At 59.5% G+C, this 22,596-nt stretch overlaps 1 protein-coding gene and 1 long non-coding RNA gene across 3 annotated transcripts in view; one reads left to right on the forward strand and one right to left on the reverse strand.

The window, feature by feature from the left end:
• The window catches only part of GRAMD4 (GRAM domain containing 4), a 73,161-nt gene that overhangs the window by 12,698 nt on the left and 37,867 nt on the right, over positions 1–22,596 (reverse strand). For both annotated transcript variants that reach the window (XR_005987848.1, XM_041755505.1), the window contains exons 3-7: positions 22,322–22,442; positions 5,064–5,184; positions 2,152–2,213; positions 420–552; positions 279–304 (exon numbers count right to left, since the gene is read on the reverse strand). Coding sequence is in view for 1 of the 2 variants with exons in the window: in XM_041755505.1 (XP_041611439.1) it covers positions 279–304; positions 420–552; positions 2,152–2,213; positions 5,064–5,184; positions 22,322–22,442 (463 nt within the window). In the remaining variant the exon portion in view is untranslated. The remainder of the gene's footprint in view (positions 1–278; positions 305–419; positions 553–2,151; positions 2,214–5,063; positions 5,185–22,321; positions 22,443–22,596) is intronic.
• Positions 11,839–17,450, forward strand: LOC121491089. Its single transcript, XR_005987849.1, has 3 exons — positions 11,839–12,749; positions 15,361–15,435; positions 15,918–17,450. It is a non-coding gene; the product is annotated as an uncharacterized LOC121491089 (long non-coding RNA).

Consider the following 22,596-nt stretch of genomic DNA (forward strand, 5'->3'; position numbering starts at 1 on the left):
CTGAGGGTGGCATCGCCTGGGCACTGGCAAGCATCTGGGGAGCCACCACTTTTCAGGGGGGGTTCTAGGCCTGGAGGGAAACTGTGCCTCCCGCTTGGGGCCGGGTGGGCAGAGCTGGCCCCAACCCGACCTGGACCGGGTGGACAGGGTGGGGCCCAGACACGCCTCCCACGCAGCCTCCTCCCTCGGGCACTCCCGGGGAACGTCCTTCTGAGCACTCCTGCCCCCCAGCCACACAGGTGCTCACAGACGGTGTCACAGACGCGCCAGGTACTCACTTAATCGTCTCATGTTTTCCGTCAACCTAAGAGAGAGGAGGAGAGGTGAGGGCCAGGCCCTGGGAGCCCGCATCCCCAACACCCCCACTGCAGAGCCCTGCTGCCCCCCAGGCCAGCCCCCACCTCCGTGAGGACCCCCACCTCCGGGCGCTGAGGGGCTCCTCGGTCTCCACGGTGCTCTCCTCAGGCTGGAACCGGAAGTCCTCCACGTACTCCCCAAATTTCTCGTAGAACCACTTCTGGACACGGGGGCACAGCCCCTGGCCGCGCCGGTCTGCGGGGACAGGGGTCCCGGTGAGGCTGGGGAGGGGCGGTGTGAGGAACCCCCGCGGAGGGGCGTGAACACTCGAGAGGGCGTGCTGACCGAGCCCGGCCCGCTTTCCCAGCCACACGGGGCCCCCCGCTGTCACACCGGCTGAGCTGTGTCCTGGTGGGGGCCCCAAGGAAGGAGGCGGCCTCGGCTCATGGGCCCAAGACCGTCCCCGAGGGACCCACATCATAGCCTCAGCAAACCCAGAGGAAACCACAAGCGAACGCTCCACAGGGAAGAGAGTCGCCCACAGGGGGCGCTGTCCCCCCACCGTAGGGAGGGCCAGGCGGGCGCCCCAGGGCTCTGAGGGTCGGGGTTTGGGGTCCAGGGCCGCAGGCCTGGAGAAGTGGAGCTTGCGGGGCGGGGGCTGCTCACCCTACCTGGACACCCGCAGCGCACGCCGGGTAGCGGGCAAACAGCCACCGTGACGCTGTGGGGCAGCGGAGGGCATGCGACCCGTACCCTCCCGCCTGCGCTCCCGTGAAACCACACTACGGGTGCTGGAATGCGACATCTACACCCTTTCCATTTTTTCCAACCATTTAAAAATGTAAAAATATTTTTAAAAACATGAAGTCAGACGGAGGGCTGTGGTTGGCCGCCCCCGTCTAGGCCGGGCCCGCTGCCTGACCAGACACCTTCAGGCCAGGACCCCCTCCGCAGCCGGCCGCCCCTGCTGCACACCCGTCCCCGCCTCCCACCGCCCCTGTAACCACCACCCCAGATGGCCCTGGGCCTGGGGACCCAGAGAGTTGGGGTCTTCCCGCCCTCCACTTCCCTGACACTTGCCAAGGGCACAGCAGCCAATCCTGTACCTGGACTGGCCTGCCAGCCTGTCCCACACCAGAGTCCCCGGGAAGGGGACCTCTTCCCCTCTAGAAGGCAGGATGCGTGCCCCTGGCAGAGGCTTCCCCCTGGGGGTCCCCGTTTCCTCAGGTGTGCATGCGACAGGCTTAACCCTGAGGCCCTTCCAGCGTGACTGTGAAGTCCCAGTGCAGACAGGGTGCCCACCAGTGGTCAGCCTGCGGGAATAGGCCCTAGGTTGGGAGACGGGAGGGCCAGGCCCAGCACGGGTTGGACCCCTAGGGAGATGGGCAGAAAATCCAGTTTCCTCCCAGGGCAGCTTTAGGAAGTACAAAGGCTGGGGTAGGATGCAGAACACGGCCCAGGGCGGGGAGAAAATGTGCAGAGAACGGGGCTGTGGGTCCTGACCCAGGAGGGCCTGGGCACACCTGACCATGGTGACCCCACTGCCCGCTCAACCCTTGTCAGGACCACCAGGCTCTGGACCCGGGCCACCAGGTCAGTGGCCAAGAAGCCAGTGGGACGACGATGACGACACTTCTCTATCAGGACGGGCGGGAACAGGTGCCGGGTGGTATTTTTACAGGAAAATAAAATCACGTCTTGTCGAACAACCTGTGTTTGCTACCACAGCTCGCCAACTCACAACTGGAGAGACCCAGGCTGGTCCGGGGGGAGCCGACGCCAGAGTGAGCAGGCCAGGCAGGCACAGGAGCACTTGCTCCCCAGCACCCGTCCCGGCTGCCCCCGGGGGCTTACCTGCTCCGTTATTGACCTGGGCCTGCCCCTTCGGAGGCTGCTGAGCCGTCTGCTCCTCGGTCCTTAGAGGGGAGAAGAAGCAGGAGTCCTGTTAGTCCACAACACCATGTGCATCAGGGCTGCGGGAAGCGCGAGCACTCACGGGACCTGGCTGCACGGAAGTGAGGTCTAGCCAGCGGGGTCCCCTGGGAGCCCCTGCTCGACGCTGGCTGTGGCTCTGCCCAGGCCACGACGCCCAAAGCACGATGGGCACATGCTTCAAAGCTCTTTTTAACAACCAAATAAAAGATGTCTCATGAATCTACGACTCTTTCCTCTATTAACACATGTGCTTCTCAACTGTTAAGTTCACAATAAACAGCCCTCATGGCAATTAACTCGCCTGCTGCTAAAAGGACATTTGCCAGCAAGCACCGTGCGAGGCCACAGGCTAGGTGACCCCTGCGCTGGCCAGCTGGGCTCAGGTCCCCGCTCGGCCCGTGCCAGCCACCTGCCTGGCTTCCCGCCCCTGCGGCCCCGCCACAGCGGTCAACCCGCCTCACAGGGCTCTCCTAGAGTTTCTGTCCACCTGCCAGATCCTGACTATTGATCTGACGTTCAGCTCCAGAGCCTGATGCAGCTGGCCCAGCCCCCACGCCCTCTGCCCCCATGCCTCAGGGGGTGTTCAGGCCAGGCTGCACCCTCTCTCGTGCCACAGCCGATGCCCTGGCCTCGTTCTGTACTGGCCCCGGGGCCACTGATGCACCACTAACTGCTCCTGGGGCTCTTGGTCCAGCAGGGACCCCAGGATGTGGGAAAAGTGGCCCCTGGCAAGCCTCTGCAGGGTCTGGGGGGCACAGAGAGGGCTCTTCCGGGACAGAGAACAGAGCTAGGAGCCTCCGGCCTGAGCCTGCCCTTGGCTTCGGGGGGGTGGGGGGGTGGTTTCTGCCCTGCTCACATGGTGGGATTTCACACCACACTCCCACGAACTGACCTGTTCTGTGGGCTTGAACCCCAGGACTGTCATCTACAGCGAGAGGCAGGATGACAAGCTCGATGGGAGACAAGCAGGGTGAGCCAGGCCTGCAGCCTCACGGAGCAATGATGAGGAAGACACAGGACAGAGGTGGAGTCCCCAGGACGGAAGCCAGGTCACGGAGGAGGGGGCCTGGCCTCCACGACCGCCCCTCCCTGTGGCCAGGTCGCTCGAACAACTGTCCATGCCCAGAGCTACCAGCGATAAACGGGGGTTTACTGAGAACAGGAGAGGAGCCCAGGGCATGTGGGAGATGCCAGGACCTGGCCCAGTGCCTTCCCTTCCCAGGCATGCATCATGGCCTCCAGACCGGGATGTCTCTGCCCAGCCCAGAGGTTCTGGAAGATGCAGCTCACCTGAGAAGCACTGACACAGGCCCCCACCCAAGCCTGGGCCCAGGTGAAGGACACAGGTAGATCTGGGGCCTGGGTGGCCGCTGGGGACGTTCTGGACTCCCATGCTTGTTACTCCAAGGGGATGGAGACACAGGGACAGGTGCCCCGGGGGGAGGGGGATGGAGACACAAGGACACAGAAGCAGGTGTCCGGGGGACAGAACTGTCCCCCCTCACATCACCCCAAATACAGACCCATCCTGGTCTGTGCGCTGGATGGACGAGACAGACTGACGAGAAGGAAAGACAGTGAGCCAGGACACCCCAGCCCACGACATTCAGGGTACACAGTCCCACCTGCCACTCCACAGAAGGTGGGAAGGAAGCAGAGTGGCCTCTGGGAAACACAGATGCCATGTGACCTCACTGACTCCGAAGAAAGGCACCTGGGTTTCTAACAACCATGAACCCTTACAACCTACACTAATTGTCCGATGACCAACCAGACAAGCCCGGAGTGGACGGGCCTGAATTGCCTTTGTAAAGCCCTGTTCCCTGACCTCCAACCACCCTGGGTCTCTCGGCATCATCTGAGTCGGTCCCCGGCTGTACCCCTTTCCATAATGAAAACGTCCAAGGATTCCCACGTGAGAAGGTTCGACATCAGGTAAAGTGCAGGTCGAGGCCCACGTGTCAACATCTAGGAAGGGGCGCCGGCCTCGTAGCCAGGGCAGGATGGCAGAGGAGGGCCCGTCACTCCCCTCACAAGCCTGAGGCCCCCACCGGGAGTCCCAGGGACCCCACAACAGCCACACTGCCCTGCAGGGACAGGCAAGGCCTTACAAAGCACACGGCAGTTGTCGGAAACACCTACAGAGCCTGAAACAAAAGACCCTTTCTCCAAAGAGAACCAGACGCCACCAACTCCTGGGAGCTGACAACCAGCGGAGAAGAGCGGACAGGAAGCCAGCATCTGGCCGTGCAACAGGAGGAGGCTTTTCCTTTCCACCAACTGAACCCCATGCAGCGAGGTACCCAGAGTGCAGGTGTCGTCAGAACCAGAGCCAGACACGACAGTAACAATGCCCTCGTCTGCCCCGGGAGAAAACAGCGTTGGCTGGTATGTCCCAGCAGGGGCCTTGTCGACCAGGCCACCAGCTTGCAGGCCGTGTGGACAGACAGGGAGCCTCTTGGGGTTCTGTCGGGACGGGGGAGGGGCACAGCTCTCAGAGCCTACAAACACCCTTCTGGAAAGACCCGCTTCTCGCTGGTAGCACCGTGAGGCAGCAGCCCAGCTCCTGTGGGCAGAGGCATGGGGTGCGAGGCGGCCATGCACCGGGGACGGCTCCATCCCACAGCAGAGTGCCTCCAGAAGCTGGGGGCGCCTGTCACCCTCCGGGATGGCAGGGCCCTGCCAAGATGACAGGGACCATCTGTGGCGGGCAAACCCGGAGGTGACTGCATGCAGTGGGATGGCGCGGTAAGGGGCGCCAGGACCCCGTGGGGGGCTCCGGGGCGAGGGAGTGTCTGAGCGGGCAGTGGGGGGCCCGGGCCCCCGCTCACCTGGCCTTCAGCACCTCCTGGACCTTCTGCTCCAGCTCTATCCGCCGCTGCCGCTCCCGGTCCAGTTCCTGCCGAAGCATCTCTGAGTTGGTTTCTTCTCTCAGCTTCCGGAGCTCCTCCTCTGTGGGGGAGAGAACTGCCAGGTGAGCAGCCCTCTGGTCCACTCTGCCCCTGCGGCGGCAGCGGTGCTGATGGAAGGCGTGGGTTCCAGCACACTCGGACAGAGGGCCCCGTCTGCGCCGGCCAGGCCATGGCAGCTTGCCCGCCCCTCTCGTGGGGGGAAGCCCTGCAGGGGCGACCGGTCACCGGGGCTCCTCTGACATGGTGGGGGCCAGAGCGGAGGTGAAGCAATGGGAGGAGTTCTTTGCTAAACAAAACAGGTGCAAATCACCTCGCCAAGTCGCCACCACCACCAGGATGTCCCAGAGGAAGGGATCCTGGTAGCCCTTGGTCACCCCACAGACATGGCCTGGACACACGCGTGTGCCCTGGCTGTGGTCTGGAGGCCGCCACCACGGAGCAGAGCTCCTGCCGGGGGCAGACCACCCAGGCGCCGCTGACCCAGAACAGCAACAGTGGGAGGACCAGCGGGGCGCTCCTGCAGTCCCGGCGGGACCAGATGGGATGAAGAGCAAGGTGGCAGATTCCTGGGGGAAGAGCCTGTGGCAGGAGGGCCCATGAGCTGAGGGAGGAGTCGGGGGGTGGGGCGTGCAGAGCCGGACGCAGGACCTAATTCCAGGAGTGGTGCAAACCCACGGCCAGAGACTCGTGGTTTTAACCGTAGTGTGTGATAAACCGAGTGATGGTCCCCAAAGAGGTCCCAGCCTAACTCCTGGGACCTGGGACCATGTCCCTTCCGTGGACAAAGCAACCCTGGAGGTGTGAGCAAGTTAAGGACCTGGAGGGGCAGGGAGTATCTGCATTATCCTGGCCCTGCATCATCACCATTAGGTAAACTCCTAAGGGGAGGCAGGGGTCAGAGGTCGGAGGAAGGAGACTGGCAGGTGCGGGGATGCGGCCTCCAGGGTAGTGGATGCAGCCCAGGATCACGCCAGACAAGTCAAGGAAACAGACCCCGCCCTAGAACCTCAGGGGGGTGGACAAAGCCCTGCCAACACGTGCCCCTCACTGTGTTGGGGCTTCTGGCCTCCAGAACTGTAAGAGAATAAACACACTATTTTAAGCCACTCGGTCTGTGGAAATCTGGTGCAGCGGCAAGAGGGAACTCCCACAGATGCAGCCCACACGGGGCTCACATCCTAAGTGGGCGCCTCACAGCATTTGCACACGCTGGACACGCGGATCCGGAGACAGCCCACTTCAGACCCCACAGGCCCCCCAGGCCTTCCATTGCCTCCATCCTGCCCCATCCCCCGGGGGTGACCCCCTGCGAGCATCTACACAGACGCGGCCTCCTGCTTCTGAGACTGTGTGTGATGGAGAGGGGTGTATCTCAGCTCGTGCGGCCAGGACGAAATACCACAGCCTGGGGGGCGTGAACAACAGCCGTTCCGGGGGCTGGGAGGCCGGGGTCAGGGTGCCTCCTGAGCCTGGCGACAGCCGCTGTGTGATGGCCTCATGTGGCAGAGAGGGCTCGGGCATCTCCTCCTCTTCTCTCAAGGACACTAACCCCATCCTGGGAGCCCCACCTCCTGACCCGCCGACACCAGAGGAGAGGCCTTCAATGCACACATTTGTGGGGAGCAGACAGCAGGGTGTGAGCTCAGGTGGGCTGGCTCCAGCCAGGCTCTCGGCGGGACACCTGCTGACAGGTGGCTGCCCACCCAGCTTCAGCCTTCCTTGGGTGTGAGCACGCAGCTTGGCCAGGCCTCCGGCTCACCCTGCAGCCCATCCGCACTGCAGAGTCCATGCGCGCACACTATGCCGCGGAGCTTTTATGTAGCCCGCGCAGCTCCAGGTTCTGACCGAGCAGCTGACCTGGAGGGAGCACCAACCACCGGGGCCCTGCCTTCTGCGCTGCTCCTGGGAAGCAAGCCCTGGCCTGTGGGCACCACCCAGGGGCACAGGACCCCGGCTGGCCTCGCAGGAAAGTCCTTCGCTGCCCTGCAGCGTGACCTCCCAACTCAGTCACCCCACAAACATTTGGGGAATGACACCTGGCTTCAGGCAACTTTTTCAATTCTCAAGAACTATGCCGAGTCCTGTGCAAACCCTATTACCAAACGCTTATATCACAATAAAATGCAACTGTGTCCATCTGGACATCCTAGGCCCTCCCTCAGGCCCAAGGCTCCTGCAGATGGAGACCCAAGTCACACGGGGAATGGCTCTGCCTTGTTTCTAAACCGGGCACGCAGCGGACCCCGCTCTCTCCACAGCCCCACGAAGTCATGGAGCTCATGCCCCTCCCACACTGCCTGGATGTCAGCCCTGACTTCTCGGGGTTCTCATCCTGGAGGGGTCACCACCCCCTGGGAACAGATGACCATGAAGGCGTGATGGGCAGAGAAACTGCTACTTCGCTGGGCTGGGCTCGGCCCCCATGTCCCAGTAGGACACGGGTACCCAGTGAGACACACCGACCACTCTGCAGGGAGAGGCAGGTGCTGCGGGGATGGGCCACAGCAGCCCCCAACATGTGCCGTGGCCCAGCCACGAGCCCCCACGGAGAATACACCCCGCACAGATGCCTCTCCAGGCTGGCAGGGCTGCCGAGGGCCAATACTGTGGATCAGCCTCCTCCACAGCAGCTGCTGGAAGCTGGTGATCCCATTTCCCCTCTTGAGCAGACAGTTAAAGTCGCCAAACAAATCTGCTGAGGCCGGGGCCCGCTGGGGCCTGGGCAGGACCGAAGCAGAGCGATCAGGAGCCCAGGTGGCCGCGGTCTCCTGGGTAGAGGTGCGTCCCGCACGTCGCATGTGAGGGCCGCACAGCCTCGGGCACCAGGACACTTGTGATGAAGAAGTAACCCAAAGGCCCGCCCTCTCGGGGACACAGACAGTAAGGACAGCGACCTGGATGGAAGCCCTGCTGGTGGAGCCTTCTCTCAGCCGGGGGATGGCGGGGGGGGGGGGGGGGGCAGGGAGGTGCTTGGGGCGGCCAGCAGCTTCCTTTCTGGTCCTGGCTGCCTCCTCAGACCTGAACCCCCCAAATTCAGGCCAAGGTCAGTGTGACAGCCGGAGGCCCCAGACACAGACGGGCTCACAGCACGAGTGTGCGTGAGAGCAGGGTAGCCCCTCCCGACGGCATACAGAGGGTGGGGGGTCGCGAGGCCCAAGGTCAGAAGACCCTCCTGCCCCGAGAGCCCGGGTGTTCGGCCGTGGCCACACCTCCTGCCTGGCGAGCCCGTGGCTCACTGGATTTCTGGATTTCGCCTCCACCAGTGAGAAGCACTCAGGTTTGCGGTGTGCCAGGGCCCGCTGGCCCAGGAAATACCGGTGCGCTCGGGGCTGTCCCGTGTGTCCACCCTGCCGGGGTCCGCCCCACTGCAGGCGCCTGCACCCCAGCATCCTCCCATACACTGTCTGCCCCCCCGGGCCCCTCCCACCGCGACTCTCTGGGAGAAGGTCCTCCCCAACATGGGGGCCTGGAGGACACGCCAAGGCCATGGGGAGCTGTCCCCCAGCTCCCACAGCCACGGTTTCCCCCCGAGATCCCCTCCATCCTGGGGCGAAGACCTAGGCCTCGTGACCCCCCCTTTGGGGCACAGAACACGGTTCCTAAAGGGGTTGTGCGAAGGGAGCTCTGAGAGGAGGGGTGGCCTCTGCCGGGCCAGGCGGCAAGGGCAGGGCAGCCAGCGAGCCAGGTGACAGGAGGGCAGGGTCCCTGCCGGCGAGCTGCGTGCCCCCGCATCCCTCGTGGTACCAGCCAGGCCAGGCTATGGCCCAGGGGACCCATGCCACTACCACACCCAGGACTTCCTGCCAGGACCCCCAATCCCAGGCATTCTGCTGGTCTCCGCTCCCACCCTGGTCCCTAACTGGCCCCCTTACCCCCTCCAATTTGGCTCTAAACCACAGTCAGGGGTTCCCCTGAAAGCCTAAGTCAGAATGAGTCAGGACCTGCTGCTGTCTTGCCTAAAAGTTGGCAGGGCCTTGTGATAAGATCCAAGCACCCCACAAGTGCCCCCACTGCACCTCGCCGGCTGCCTCTCCCCCTGCGCTTCCCTCATCCTTGCTCTTTGGGTTCAAGCCGCCAGGATCTCCTTCTAGGTCTTCAGATGCTTAGTCTGCCCCTGCCCCAGGACCTTTGCACATGCTGGTGCCCCCTCCCTGCCTCTCAGTCCCAAAGTCGCCGCTTCCCCGAGTAACCTCCCTGACACTCCCCACCAACTGAACATGGCCCCTCGTCACATTTGCTCATGGATCTCGCTCTATCATGGGTCCTCCTCGGGGTGCTGGACGGGGATTCCTAGAGGTGACACAGGTCCACAGGGACAGGCTCAGCAAACACGACCGCTGTCAACTCCATGTCTAAGTCTACGTCCACCTGTAGGAGCCCCCGACTCGGGCCCACAGCCCCAGCTGTCTCGCTGTCGGTGACAGCCCAGGGCCCGGCTGGGCTCCAGGAGAGCCAGTGAAGACAGGTGACCCGACAGCAGGTGAGGGAGGACGTGCCTCAGCACGGCCTGAGGCAGCCGCCTTTGACCTAGGAGGTCTCACATGATACACCGGCAGCGAGAGCACAAGGCCTGGCCCCGAGCGGGGCAGCGAGGACACCCCAGCACCAAGCCACCGGCATCGAGAGGACGTCCATGCCCTGTACGGCGGGCACGCCATCCCCACATTCCGGGCCTCAGCCCCTCACCCCCTCACCCTCTCACCCCCTCGCCCCCTTGCCCTCTCACCCCCTCACTCCCTTGCTTCCTCACCCTCTCACCCCCTCACCCTCTCACCTCCTTACCCCCTCACTCCCTCACCCCCTCACCCCCAGACCTGGGCCATGAAGTGCCCCCACTGGCCAGGGCGGCCTCTCGCAGCCCCGCAGATGTGCTGGGCCGCTTCCTGGCAAGGAGGCGAGGGGATGCGTACCTCTTCCGGGGCCTCCTTTGCTGGTGGCACAACCACAGCTCGATGAATGGAACCACCCAGCACATCGGGGCCGTTTCCCTCCGGTAAGCTCGGGCTCCCATGCGGCCAGCGCCTCTCCCCCCACCGCCACGTCTGGAACGGAGCCTGGAGCCGTGATCCCACCAGCAGTGGGTATGCCGCCCACTCCCCTCCCGATGACATACGGAGGTCACTCACAGTGGCACAGCACTGGCCTAGGCAACACAAAGGCCATCGATCCTCCTCTCCACCCTCCACCCCCCTGAGACAGAACCAGGAGGGCCGATTTCCTGCTGAACGGAAACTGCTGAGCTAGTCGTTCAAAAGGTGGCACTTCCTGCCCAACCTCCCACGGGGACGGGGACGGGGATGGGACAGGGACAGGGATGGAGACAGGGACAGGGATGGAGATGGGGACAGGGATGAGGATGGAGACAGGGACAGGGATGGAGATGGGGACAGGGACAGGACAGGGACAGAGATGGGACAGGGATGGGATAGGAATGGGACGGAGATGGGATGGGGACAGGACAGAGACAGGGGCACGGCAGGGATGGGACATAGATGGGGACAGGATGGGGGTGGGACAGGGAGCTGCACGGCCTGAGGCAGCCGCCTTTGACCTAGGAGGCTCCCCTCAGCCACTCCTGCCCCGACACTCTGACCCCAGAGCCAGGCGGTCGTCAGCCATCGCCCTGCGGAGCCCAGGCCCTGGGCCCGGACACTCGCGGCCAGCGTGCGGAGCCCCCGGTCTCACAGCAGGACCTCCTGGGCCCCTGAGCATGTGCTGACCTGGCACGGGCGGCCAGGGGCAGACAGGGCCTGTGGGAGGCAGGGAGGTCAGAACGGCCGCCCGGGGAGAGCCTGAGCCCCTGAACCTTCTAGGACCCGAGGGCGTAGCAAGAGAGCAGTCAGCACCGTGGTTCATCTGTTCCCTCCCTGAGGTCCCCCACGTGAGCCACGAGGTCACTCCCACGTGAGCAAAGCGAGGCCGCCAGGTGGGTGCCCCCGAGGAAAACCAGGGCGGCTCCCCAGGCGCCGTCTGTCGCCACCCACGTCCCACCAGAGCAGTTGGGCTGCAGGCTGGGCGGCGGGGAGGGGGCAGGGGTGCCGTGAGCCCAGAGGGAGCCTTGGACCCACAGGGTGTCCATGGTCTGTATGAACTTATCTTTCTTTTTTTTTTTTTTTAAAGATTTTATCTATTAATTTCATGTGTTTTTTAAAGAGTTTAATTATTTGAATGAGAAAAAGAGACAGAGAGCATGATGAGGGAGGGGCAGAAGGAGATGCAGACTCTCCGCTGAGCAGGGAGCCCGATGCAGGACTCGAGCTGGGGACCCTGAGATCATGACCTGAGCCAACAGCAGACGCTTCACCAACTGAGCTCCCTGGGCGCCCCTGCTTATTCATTTTATTTTATATAACTTATTTTTTTAAAAGGTTTTTTTTTTAAGATTATTTATTTATTTATTCATGAGAGGCACAGAAGGAGAGAGAGGCAGAGACACAGGCAGAGGGAGAAGCAGGCTCCATGCAGGGAGCCTGACTTGGGACTCGATCCCGGGTCTCCAGGATCACGCCCCGAGCCAAAGGTGGCGCTAAACTGCTGAGCCACCGGGACTGCCCTAAAAGGATTTTAACTTATTAATGAGAGACAGAGAGAGAGGCAGAGACACAGGCAGAGGGAGGAAGCAGGCTCCACGCAGGGAGCCCAACGTGGGACTCGATCCCGGGTCTCCAGGATCACACCCCGGGCTGAAGGCAGGTGCTCAACCGCTGAGCCACCTGGGCTGCCTGTTTATTCATTTTAGAGAGAGAGAAAGAAAGGGAACACAGGCGTGTGTTGGGAGGAAGGGGCAGAGCGGGAGAAAGTGGGACAAGCAGTCCCCATGCCACTGGGTATGGAGCCGGACTCGGGGCTCCATCCCAGGACCCTGAGATCATGACCAGGGCTGCAATCAAGAGTCAGATGCTCAACCACTCAACCGACTGAGACCCCAGGTGCCCTCATGTTGAGTTTCTAATAAAGCTTCATTTCCTTGTCCAAAATGCCCAGGTTCCCAACAAGCCAGCTCCCACTCACGGACGAACTTTCCAGAACCCTGACAAGGAAAAGACGGTCTGGTCATGCTTGCAGCCTGCGTCCACACAGAGGTGGCTGGCCGCTGCTTTCAAAGGGACGAGGCAATCGGGCTACAGACATGGGGCCCCGCAAGGAGGGAGACAGCAGCACGCTGTGGCAAAGCGTTTTGTGCAGTCCTCGCCCACGTGGTCTCAGCCCCAGTCTGAGAGCAGGGCAGGGGCAGGGCCGGCCCGTGGACCCGTGACTCAGGCGCCTCCTCCCCACAGCCCACCACCACTCTGTCTCGGAAGGAGAAACACAGGACACCCTGGCTCGTGCCCACCGTGCAGCCAGACAGCATGGGCCCCAGCCCAACCCAGCACCCCAGCCTCCAGGGAAGTCACCAGGAGGAAGGAACCAGCTTCCAGGCTATTTTTAAATCTGTAAAAGTAGAGCTCTCAAGCAGGAGTCCTCTTGGCACATAATTCAACAGGCCCAGCCACAGCCAAAAATAAAAATCAAGTGACAATCCTTAAATAAAACTCCTTCCCACCGGCCGGGCCTGCAAACACAGAGACCACTGGAAAAGCTAAGCTGTTCCTGCCACCTGGCCAGGTAGGCAGCCCGCACACCTGGGGCCCCAGGATCTGCCCCCTCACCTCCCTCCTCAGCTGCCACCTGCACTGCCCAGCCTGCAGCCTGCCAGCCCAATTCACCCCTCTGCCCATCACTGGGGACCTTTCAGAAGCTAGAACAGTGTGCTCCCCACTGTGACAAGTCAGGTTCTAAGCCAAGGACACACCTTGACTTTCGATGACCAGCGAAGAATCACCCACTACAACTCCCTCCCCATCCCTCAGCCTCTCTTTGGAGAAAAACCGTTCATGCTGAGCAATGCCTTGCCTTTATGGTCAAACCTCCTGACTGACGTTGGCTTTGCTCACTGCTGGGCTTCTCACCACTACAAGCCATCAACAGCCATGCCCTCCGGTAATCTGCAAGCAGCACCGCCTCAAACATCTTACCCCATCGGGAAGGGCTGCTGGGACACCGGCCTATCACAGCGTTTTAGGTGTGTCTTGGGAAACCGACCGGGGGTCTGGGTGAACAACTAGTGTGTTAAAATTTTCTCCATGTAAAAGAATAAGAAATAGGATCTGAGCCAGTGTTTTGACCCAGAAGAGCTGTCTCTCCGGAACCGACAGCCCTTTAGTTGGAAATGATGTGCTTCACTGGGCTACCTGCGGTCTGGGCTCTGGGACCCTAGACCCAGTTCTGAAACAAAGAATGTGTGAGCACCCAGTCCTCCCATCCATGGTCCCTCTCTCTTTCCAACACAGCACTTAAGTGCCAGCAGCTGAGCCCTCCGGGTCCCAGTCCGTCCCCTGAGCAATGGGCTATGTGCTAAGCACCTGTTCCCCACACAGCACTGGGGTGGGGGCAGCCAGGGACTCCACTCCCCAGCAAGGTGAGATGTACCAGGAAGCAAATGAGGCACATACAAAACACGTACTTAGAGACCAAACACCAGACAGGATGGGAGCCAAGGAAAGATGCATCTAGAAGACCAGAGTTCTGGTAGGTACCCAGTGGGATCTTGAAGGATGTACAAAAACATGTGTAGTAGGGCAGCCTGGGTGGCTCAGCGGCTTGGCGCCGCCTTTGGCCCAGGGGCCTGATCCTGGAGACCCAGGATCAAGTCCCATGTTGGGCTCCCTGCATGGAGCCTGCTTCTTTCTCTCCCTCTCATTCTCTCTCTCTGTGTCTCTCATGAATAAATAAATAAAAATCTTAGAAAAAAAAGGTGTAGTAGATAGAAGGAACAGTCCATTTGTGCATCCATCCATCTACTCACCTATCCATGGACCCACCTATCCATCCATCTACCCATCTACCCGCTCACTTACCCATCTATCCATCCATCGGCCCACCCATCCACTCACCCACTCATTGACCCATTCACCCACCGATCCATCCATCCAACCACCCACCCACCTATCCATCTACCCACCCACTCACTGACTCATCTACCCACCCATCCATCTATCCATCCAAACATCCATCTAATCATCCAACCATCCATCCACCCACCCATTGATCTATCCATCTACCCACCTACCTACTCACCCACTCATAGACCCATCTATCCATCCACCCACCCATCCACTCACCCACTGACCTATCCAGCCACCCACCCACTCACTGACTCATCTATCCATCCATGCATCCATCCATCCATCCACCCACCCACCCACCCACCTACCATTGATCTATCCATCCACCCACCTACCTACTCAACCACTCATAGACCCATCCATCCACTCACCCACCCACCCGCCTACCACTGACTCATCCACCCACAGATAACATCCGCTCAGATACGCACTGAGCACTCACAGCTGCCTGACCACAGGCCTAAGCTATGGGAATCCACAGATAAGGCAGCAGCTATCTTCGCTCCATCACACAAGAACCTAGCTCAGTACAAGAGATGAAATGTGCATAAGTAAGAGTCCCCTCAAGGGCTGGAAAGTTGGGGCAACCCCACATCAAGGACAGCCCATCTCTGCCAATTTGGCCTCATCCACACTGAGGAGGGTCCCAGCAGGAGGGGACTACCCCAGTAGGTGGCAGAGGATGGGGAAGCCATGCCACCCCGGCAGGTTCTCTCCACACTGTACACCTGGGAGGCTCAGCTGTGCCACCTGTAAGTGGGGATCTCATCTTCCACCTTTCTCCCAGCCCAGGGAGCTGGTGAGGTGTTCAGTGGGGTGGAGCATCAACGAGAGAGGTCCTAGAGCTCCTGAACACTCCCCATGGACCTAAAGCCTATCATCTTCCAAAGGGCCTGTCAGATGACACTGCCAGACACAGAGCCATCAAAATAACACAACAGTAGGCGAGTTAGAGCTTCCTCCCCAACTTCACCCCTCAGCCCAAGACTCCCGCAGCCCTGGGTCCCAGGGAGCAGGCCCAGCCCTGGCAGGACCGGGGGTCTCTCCTCTGAAGCATGAGCTGGGCAGGCAGGACGCTTGGCTGGGCCCCAGGACAACATGGTCCAGAGTGGTGAGCTCCATGAGGGGCCGGGCCCAACATCCATAATGAATAATTAAGGGGCAGAGTCTCACCGGCCAATGGAGGGGATCTGGAAATATGGAATCCTGGTCTGCCCGGTTGGGTCAGACAAGTCATTTTTTTCTTAGGGGCCAATTCCATTTCTTCCTAGATGAATCCTACCTGATAAGCACACCCAGTCTCACCTCTGTTAATCACCTGAACATCACCAAATCAACAGCAGGAGGTAAGTCAAACAAACAAAAAGCCAGACCCCAGACGAGCATCTGCAGGCCCCGATCTGCTGTCTGACCAGCCCCACACCTAACCCTGCCGCCAGCAGGTCTCACCTCCGCCTCATCTCGTTTGGACATCCCCTCGGCCCCCGAGCAGCAGGGAGCGGGCAGCTCCCCAGGCCCTTCTGTTTGTAGATGACTTTGTGGGTGAGAAAACTCTCACTCGAGGCACCCACACTGGCTGCTCAGAAACTTCCCTTCCCTCCAAGGTCCTTCTGTTGTGTCTAGACACTCAGAGAGGTGCTTCGGGCCACAGCAGTGGACCAGCTCGCCTCCCTGAGCAGCTTCTCTAAGAAAGCCTCCCACATGGTAACAGAGAGCCACACTGACCCGCCGTGTATTGGAGCAGGAAGGAGAGCCTGCAGGAGCATAGGGGACCCTCTCCCCGGGGAAGGCCCTGCAAGAGCTACCATGTGCCCATTTGCGTCCTCAGGGAACCCAGACGCACCTGGCACTGGGTAGGTCTCGGTGGCCCAGTGAGGATGGTCCCTACCCCAAGGGCACAAGACCCCAGGGTGTGGCCCCTGGGAGAGCATCCTCCAGCATGGCCAGGGAGGCTTCCACAGGCCTTCACGTCAACCCAGAAAGGAGAAACAGCTCGGCCCCACACAACCCACATACAGGTAGGGGAGCCTCAGGCTCAGCCTGGCTACCAGGAAGCCCCCGGCCCAAGGCCCCACGAGCATTTCCTCCAAGATCCAAATTTCACGCCCAGTCACATTCTGAGAGAGCCTGTGCATGCCATTCCTGCTGCTGGGGAACCTCCTAACCTCCTCTCCCAGGGCCTGCACCAAGCAGCAGCTGGGCGGCTGCACAGAACCCATAGCACACGGCGTCCGGGAGCTCAGAGAGCAGCAGCCACTGAAGCACGTTTTGGGCCAAAAGAAAATGTACAATGCTTTTAATTCGTTTACATGCTGCTTTAACGGTTTTAGGCTCCTGCCTCCAGTCACGAGCCAGAACACGCTTCCATCTCCCGTTCTCTGCCCTACACCATTCCTCACAGGGACACTCCTACCATTCAGTATTTCATGACCAACAGAGCTGCTGCACACTTGGGCTATTTCCTCCTCCCCACGAAGGATCATCAGCTGCTTTCGGAGAGAAAGTACCACAGATAGTTGAATGGGATCTTACACTGGCCACTTGGGCATTTCGCGTGAACGTCCACAGCCGGCTGCCCCCCAGGGGCTGGGTCCCCAGCCACACCAAAGCTCCCCAACGCATCCCTCCTGCAGACAGAGGGGGGCAGGCAGGGTGGCCACGCCAGCACACGGAGGCCAGGTTACCAGCAACCGGAACATCTCGGGGTCTCCAGAGCACTGTGCATCTCAGGTACTGTGATGGAAGAAGCAATGCAGAAAGACAGGTGCTCCTGTCAATTGGCCAATTCCAGCCCAACCAGGATTTTCTGCAGTTTACTCCTCCATCCACTGGGCTCCCACCAGACCCAGGACCTCGTGCCAGATGCTCAGGGTCGGAGAACAGGCCCCATGCACCCAGGGTGCATACACCATGCACCCAGGGTGCCGTCTGGGGAGAACCACCTGTAACTATGTAACCTCTCTCTCTCTCTCTGGGTCTCTCATGAATAAATAAAATCTAAAAAAAAAAAATAGCGCCCTATCCACACAGTAGGTATAACACCGAACGGGAAAACGTCTCAGTTCCATTCTGGAGGGACAGCCAGGAGGTAATGTAAGTGTGGAGAAAGTGAGACCGGGACAAGGGTTATCTAAGGGAAGCGAAGAACACACGTACGCATTTGCTTCTACAAAACAGTCACTCGAGGGATAAACTGCAAAATCAAAACACACCTGGTGGTCTACAGAGAAATGAAGGAACAAAGTACAAAGGAAGACAAACTCCATTTCTCTGACCGTACCTTGACTTTCAACCATACGAACAATTTTAAACAACTATAAAAATAAGTTTAGTTTTGAAAAGAACCATTTAGGGGCAACTGGGTGGCTCCATCACTTAAGCGTCTGCCTTTGGCTTGGGTCATGATCTCAGGGTCCTGGGATTGAGCCCCATGTGGGACTCCCTGCTCGGCAGAGAGTCTGCTTCTCCCTCTACCCCTGCTTGTGCTCTCTTTCTCTCACTCAAATTAATAAAGATCTTTAAAAAAATAAAAAGAAGACTTCGCAATACATGTTAGCAGGACAAAATGACATTGTCCACCTCCTGACAGACGCACTGATGCTACAGCTTTGCACCTGTGACACATCTGGCCTGGACCTCACCACGGGTGGCCATCAGACAAACCCACACGGAGGGACCTGCACTCTTCAACACTGGAAAACACAAAGCCAGGCCGAGTGACCCCTCGGGGTCACGGAGAAGGAAGACCCAGGACAGCTGCGTGTAATGCGTGAGCAGGGACCTTCTGCCGCTAGACGTTACAGGACGTCACTGCAACACATGGCGAAGCTAGAATAAAGTCTCGGGTTAGATAACCATCTGGCACCCACATTAATTTCCTGATATTGATAACTGGACTGTTAAGAGAATCCGCTCGCTTCCAGGAAATACACACAACACAGTCAGAGCCCAAGGAACATCGCGCCCGCCGCAGACGACCACCAAATAGGTCCAGAGGATAAAACATGCAGGCGGATGGAAGGAAGGATGGACAGATGGACATGAGACAGATGGGCAGACAAACATGGTAAAATGCTACCCTTGGAGACACTCTGGCTGAAAAATCCACACGAACTCCTTGTATTCTTTTTGCAACTTTCCCGTGAATCTGAAATCGAGTCCAACTAAAAAGTCAACAGAAAACAAGATTGATCTCTCAAGATCTAAAGGGACAAGAAGCAAATCAACACAACTCCGTATTGAGTTAATGACGGCGACACAAAAAGGCGCCACAAAAACACAAATATCGTGAGGTTCCGCCTACAAGGGCCCTGGTGGAGTGAGATTCTCCACAGAGGGGCCAGGGGCCACCAGGGGCAGGGGGTGGGGCCTGGCGACCTGCGGCTTCACGAGATGGCCACACGGGGGTGATGGCCGCACAGCACTGTGATGGGGTCAATGCCACCGAAGGGCACAAGTTGAACCGGTTAAGATAGCAAATTTTAGATCCTACTTTACCATCATTTTTTTTTTTTTAAAGAAAAAAAAAGCCAAAATCCCCCAGTCTTCATGTGAATTCAAGTTACCTGAATGAACTCAGGATGCCCCCTGGAAAGGTCTAGAAACACTGACAGTAATGAGTACCCCAGCATCCTTAGCTTCTGAACACCACTTTTGACCTAAAGGAAAGAGGTGAAATGTCTAATTCCAGCCCAGGGGACAGGAAATGTTTAAGAGGAGCCTGAGTGGGGGGTGCACCTGGGGAGCTCAGTCGGTTGAGTGTCTGACTCTTGATTTCAGCTCAGGTCGTGATCTCAGGGTCCTGGGATCGAGACCCAAATGGAGTTCTTTACTCAGCGGGGCGGGGGTCTGCTTGAGATCCTCCCTCACACCACTCTCTCTAAAATAAATAAATCTTTAAAAGAAAAAGAAAAAAAGGAGCCTGGAGCATCTTGTCACACCAGCGAGCAAGGGATTGCTCATGGAGGGTTGGTTTATGTTGAAAGGACGCAGAAGCACACGGGACGAGGCTCCCACGAGGCCCCCACTGCCCCGAGGTGGGCCCATCTGAGCACCAACAGGACAGCAGCCACAGCGACTCAGAACTGTCAACTATGTCTAAGGCCATGATCTCAGGATGACACCACAAGGCCCAACACCCTCACTGGTCACCTGTGGAGGATGCTCTAAGGAGGGAATCGGCTCATTATGTTGGAAACAGGATAATACAAGAAAAAATTCAAGCGTGTATCCTGCCTCTGCGACAGAAACCATCCCTCGGAGTTAGGTTTTCAAAAATAGGTCAGTGAGCAAATGGAGAAAGAATGGAGAGTGGAAAATGATCATTCTCTAACCACCAGGGGAATGACAGATCGAAACCATGCGGCCGGGCACAAAGAGCACCTCAGGGAAGCTGCCACCAAGGAGTCCTCCAGACGGTGCCCCGGGGGACGCAGCCACACTGGCTCAAGTGGGGAGTCCACGGGGCTCGCCCTGAGCAAAGTCCAGGGTGGAGGCGCCACCACAGCCGGCCTGATTTCTTCCACAAAGAGCAGGGGACACCGAGAACTGGAGCCACAGGAGCCCAAAGAAGCGTGCCAGCCACTCAACGTGGGGCCTCGGGCGCTGTCCCGGGATTGCAAAAGAAATGAGACCATAGGGCAGCCTGGGTGGCTCGGTGGTTTAGCACCGCCTTTGGTCCAGGGCAAGATCCTAGAGACCCGGGACCGAGTCCCATGTCAGGCTCCCTGCATGGAGCCTGCTTCTCCCTCTGCCTGTGTCTCTGCCTCTCTCTGTTTCTCATGAAAAAAATAAATAAAATCTTTCTTTTTTAAAAGATTTATTTATTTGCTTATGATAGACACACAGAGAGAGAGAGAGAGAGAGAGAGGCAGAGACACAGGCAGAGGGAGGAGCAGGCTCCATGCTGGGAGCCCAACGCGGGACTCGATCCTGGGACTCCAGGACCATGCCCTGGGCCAAAGGCAGGCGCCAAACCGCTGAGCCACCCAGGGATCCCCAAAATAAATAAAATATTTTTTTAAAAAATGAGACCATAAAGATTTACATAGTTAAAAAAAAATGAGACCACTGGGGAAATGTGAGCTTAGGCTGGAGGTCTGATGATGCAAAAGGATAACCTGATGTTTTCAGTTGTGACATCAAATTCGTGGCTTTCATTTTTATTTTTTTATTTTATTTTTTTCTTTTTTTTTTTTTTCGTGGCTTTCATTTTTAAAACATGACGAGCTGCCGACTCAAAGTACAGATGAAGGACAGGAGGCCGGCCGGGACTGGCTTCCAAAGCCGAGGGGGGCGGGGATGGACATGGCGGTGGAGGGAACCTGCCCACCACCGGCCACCTCTTGCCAACTCTGAACGTGAGCACGTGAGATGCTGTACCTCCGTATCTGCTCGAAACATTCCACGCTCCAGAATGCCCGTAACTGCCGCCCCACGGGGGCAGGGGGGGGTCAAAATCGCACCATACACTTCAATGGCAAGAGCCACCAGGACCCGAGACGCTCCTTGGGCAAAGCAGTGAGGACAGGCCATGAGGACGGACCACGGATGCCAGCCATGCCGTGGCGGGGTGGATGCTTCCCTTCAACGCGGATCTGGACGGCCCAGGAGGGCGTCCCCGTGGGGCCCGGCCATCCTGTCCACCCAGCGAGTACCTGCACCCCGCCTGCCCCGCCCCTGCCAGGTAACCCCGCCTACCCTCCCGGGCTGGGGCTCCCCTGTCAAGATGCTCCCGCAGGCCCTTCCCCTTGCACGGACGGCACCTGCCTCGGCTGCCTCATCAGGCCCCATACCACCCACATTTGGCAAGGTGATCCACAAAAGCATTTTCATAAGGCCCCACCAGCTGACGCCTCCAGCCGGGTCTGTCCAGCTCTGCTGCTGGGGGCCCCGGTCAGTACTGGCCAGGAACCACGCAACAGCCTGCCCCCCCTGCACGCAGCTCCCTGAAGGAGCTCAGCACACCCAAGGTCACAGGCACCAGGTCACCAGGACCTAATTAGGCCAGCCCATCACCACCCGTAGCCCCGGGCTGACCCAGCTTGGCCCTGCCTGCCTGAGCCAGCTCGGCCATGACCTTGGACGTGTGGGGACACCGAGTCACTTCACAGCACTGTCCTCAGAACCACTGGTGCCCTAGGCAGGCCACCAAGGCTCCCCACCACGGCTCACACCCCCGCTGCCACGTGCAGGTGAGGGGCCCCATGTGGCTGCAGAGCTGGGGTGCCCCCGCCTGGAGCACAGACAACCCTCAGGGTATGAACGAGAGTGGTGGCTCAGGCAGGGGCACCAAGGGAGCGGTGTCTGTGGGCCAGCAGGAGCGCGGGCGGAATGCTTGGTCCCGAGCAGGGGAAGGGGAATGGAAGGGAGGGGACTGGACTGCCTGCAGGCCCTTCCTCCTGGCCTGGCAGCTCTGGGCCAGGCTCTGACCGCGCAGGGCCAGGAGGCCGCTTCTTTCTCCCTGCACCATACCAGCAGCTCTGCTGTCCCCCTGGGGGCAGTCATGGAAGCTCCGCGTTATGTAGCAGGGCCACATGCATGGGCGCCAGGGCCATCTGCTGCTTTACACCCCTTCCTGGCCGGAGGGCTTGCCCTACGCAGGGTCCCTCATCCTGGCCCTGCCGCTCCTGTCTGTGGAGCAGGGGTGCAGAGGGTGGTGAGAGATCGAAGGTGAGACGTCACATGACATCATCCCTGCGAGGAACTGGCAGGCACTTCCACAGCAGTTTCTACTATTACCCCCAAGAGGCCAGACCCCAGCCGCAGGGAGCGGGTGCTTAAACTGCACCAATGGCCCAGACAGCCACGCGGACGGCCACCAGGTCACCCAGCCACCAGCCACAGAAGCCTCAGGTGCTTCCTCCCTCCTGGATGTGAAACTAAACAGGACACAGAGTGAGAGCCCCGCCACGTTCAGAGCGGACTGCTGCAAATGCAACACACCAGATTCACTAAAGGCATCACACCCCCCAGGGAGCCATTTATTGCTTCCCTGGGACATCCTCCCTTACCCCAGAGGGAAGACCTTGTAGCTGCAGCTGCGCAGACCAGAGCACTAGTCTCAGTGGGACGGCGGAGGGAGCGTCTGCTAAGGACATCCCCGCGGGGGTCACACCTGTCCCCACCAAGAGCGAGCCCAGGGACAGCGGGCACGGGGCTTCAGCAGCCCAAACAGCTCGAGGAACCTCTGCAGGATGGCATCCCTCCCCGTCCTCCCCCAGGGGTACTCACGTAAGAAGTGTTTTTCCAATAAGGCGATTTCCAGGTGACCTTTGATCTCATTTAATCGATCAAACTCTGTCCGGTTAAAGTCCTGGACTCCTGCAGCCATGATGAGGGTCCCTGGTCCAGCCTACAAGAGAAACAGCAAGGGCTCAAGGGAGCCGCCCCAAAGCATCCCGCTTCTCGGAGCAGTGCCCAGGGGACCCCTTGTCTGGGCCCCCAGAGCCCCTGGTGGATGAGGAAGGCGTAGTTGTGCAGTAAAGCCCATGTCAGTTCATTTCGGC

This window comes from Vulpes lagopus, chromosome 5 (genome assembly GCF_018345385.1).
Source record: "Vulpes lagopus strain Blue_001 chromosome 5, ASM1834538v1, whole genome shotgun sequence".
NCBI lineage: Eukaryota > Metazoa > Chordata > Mammalia > Carnivora > Canidae > Vulpes > Vulpes lagopus.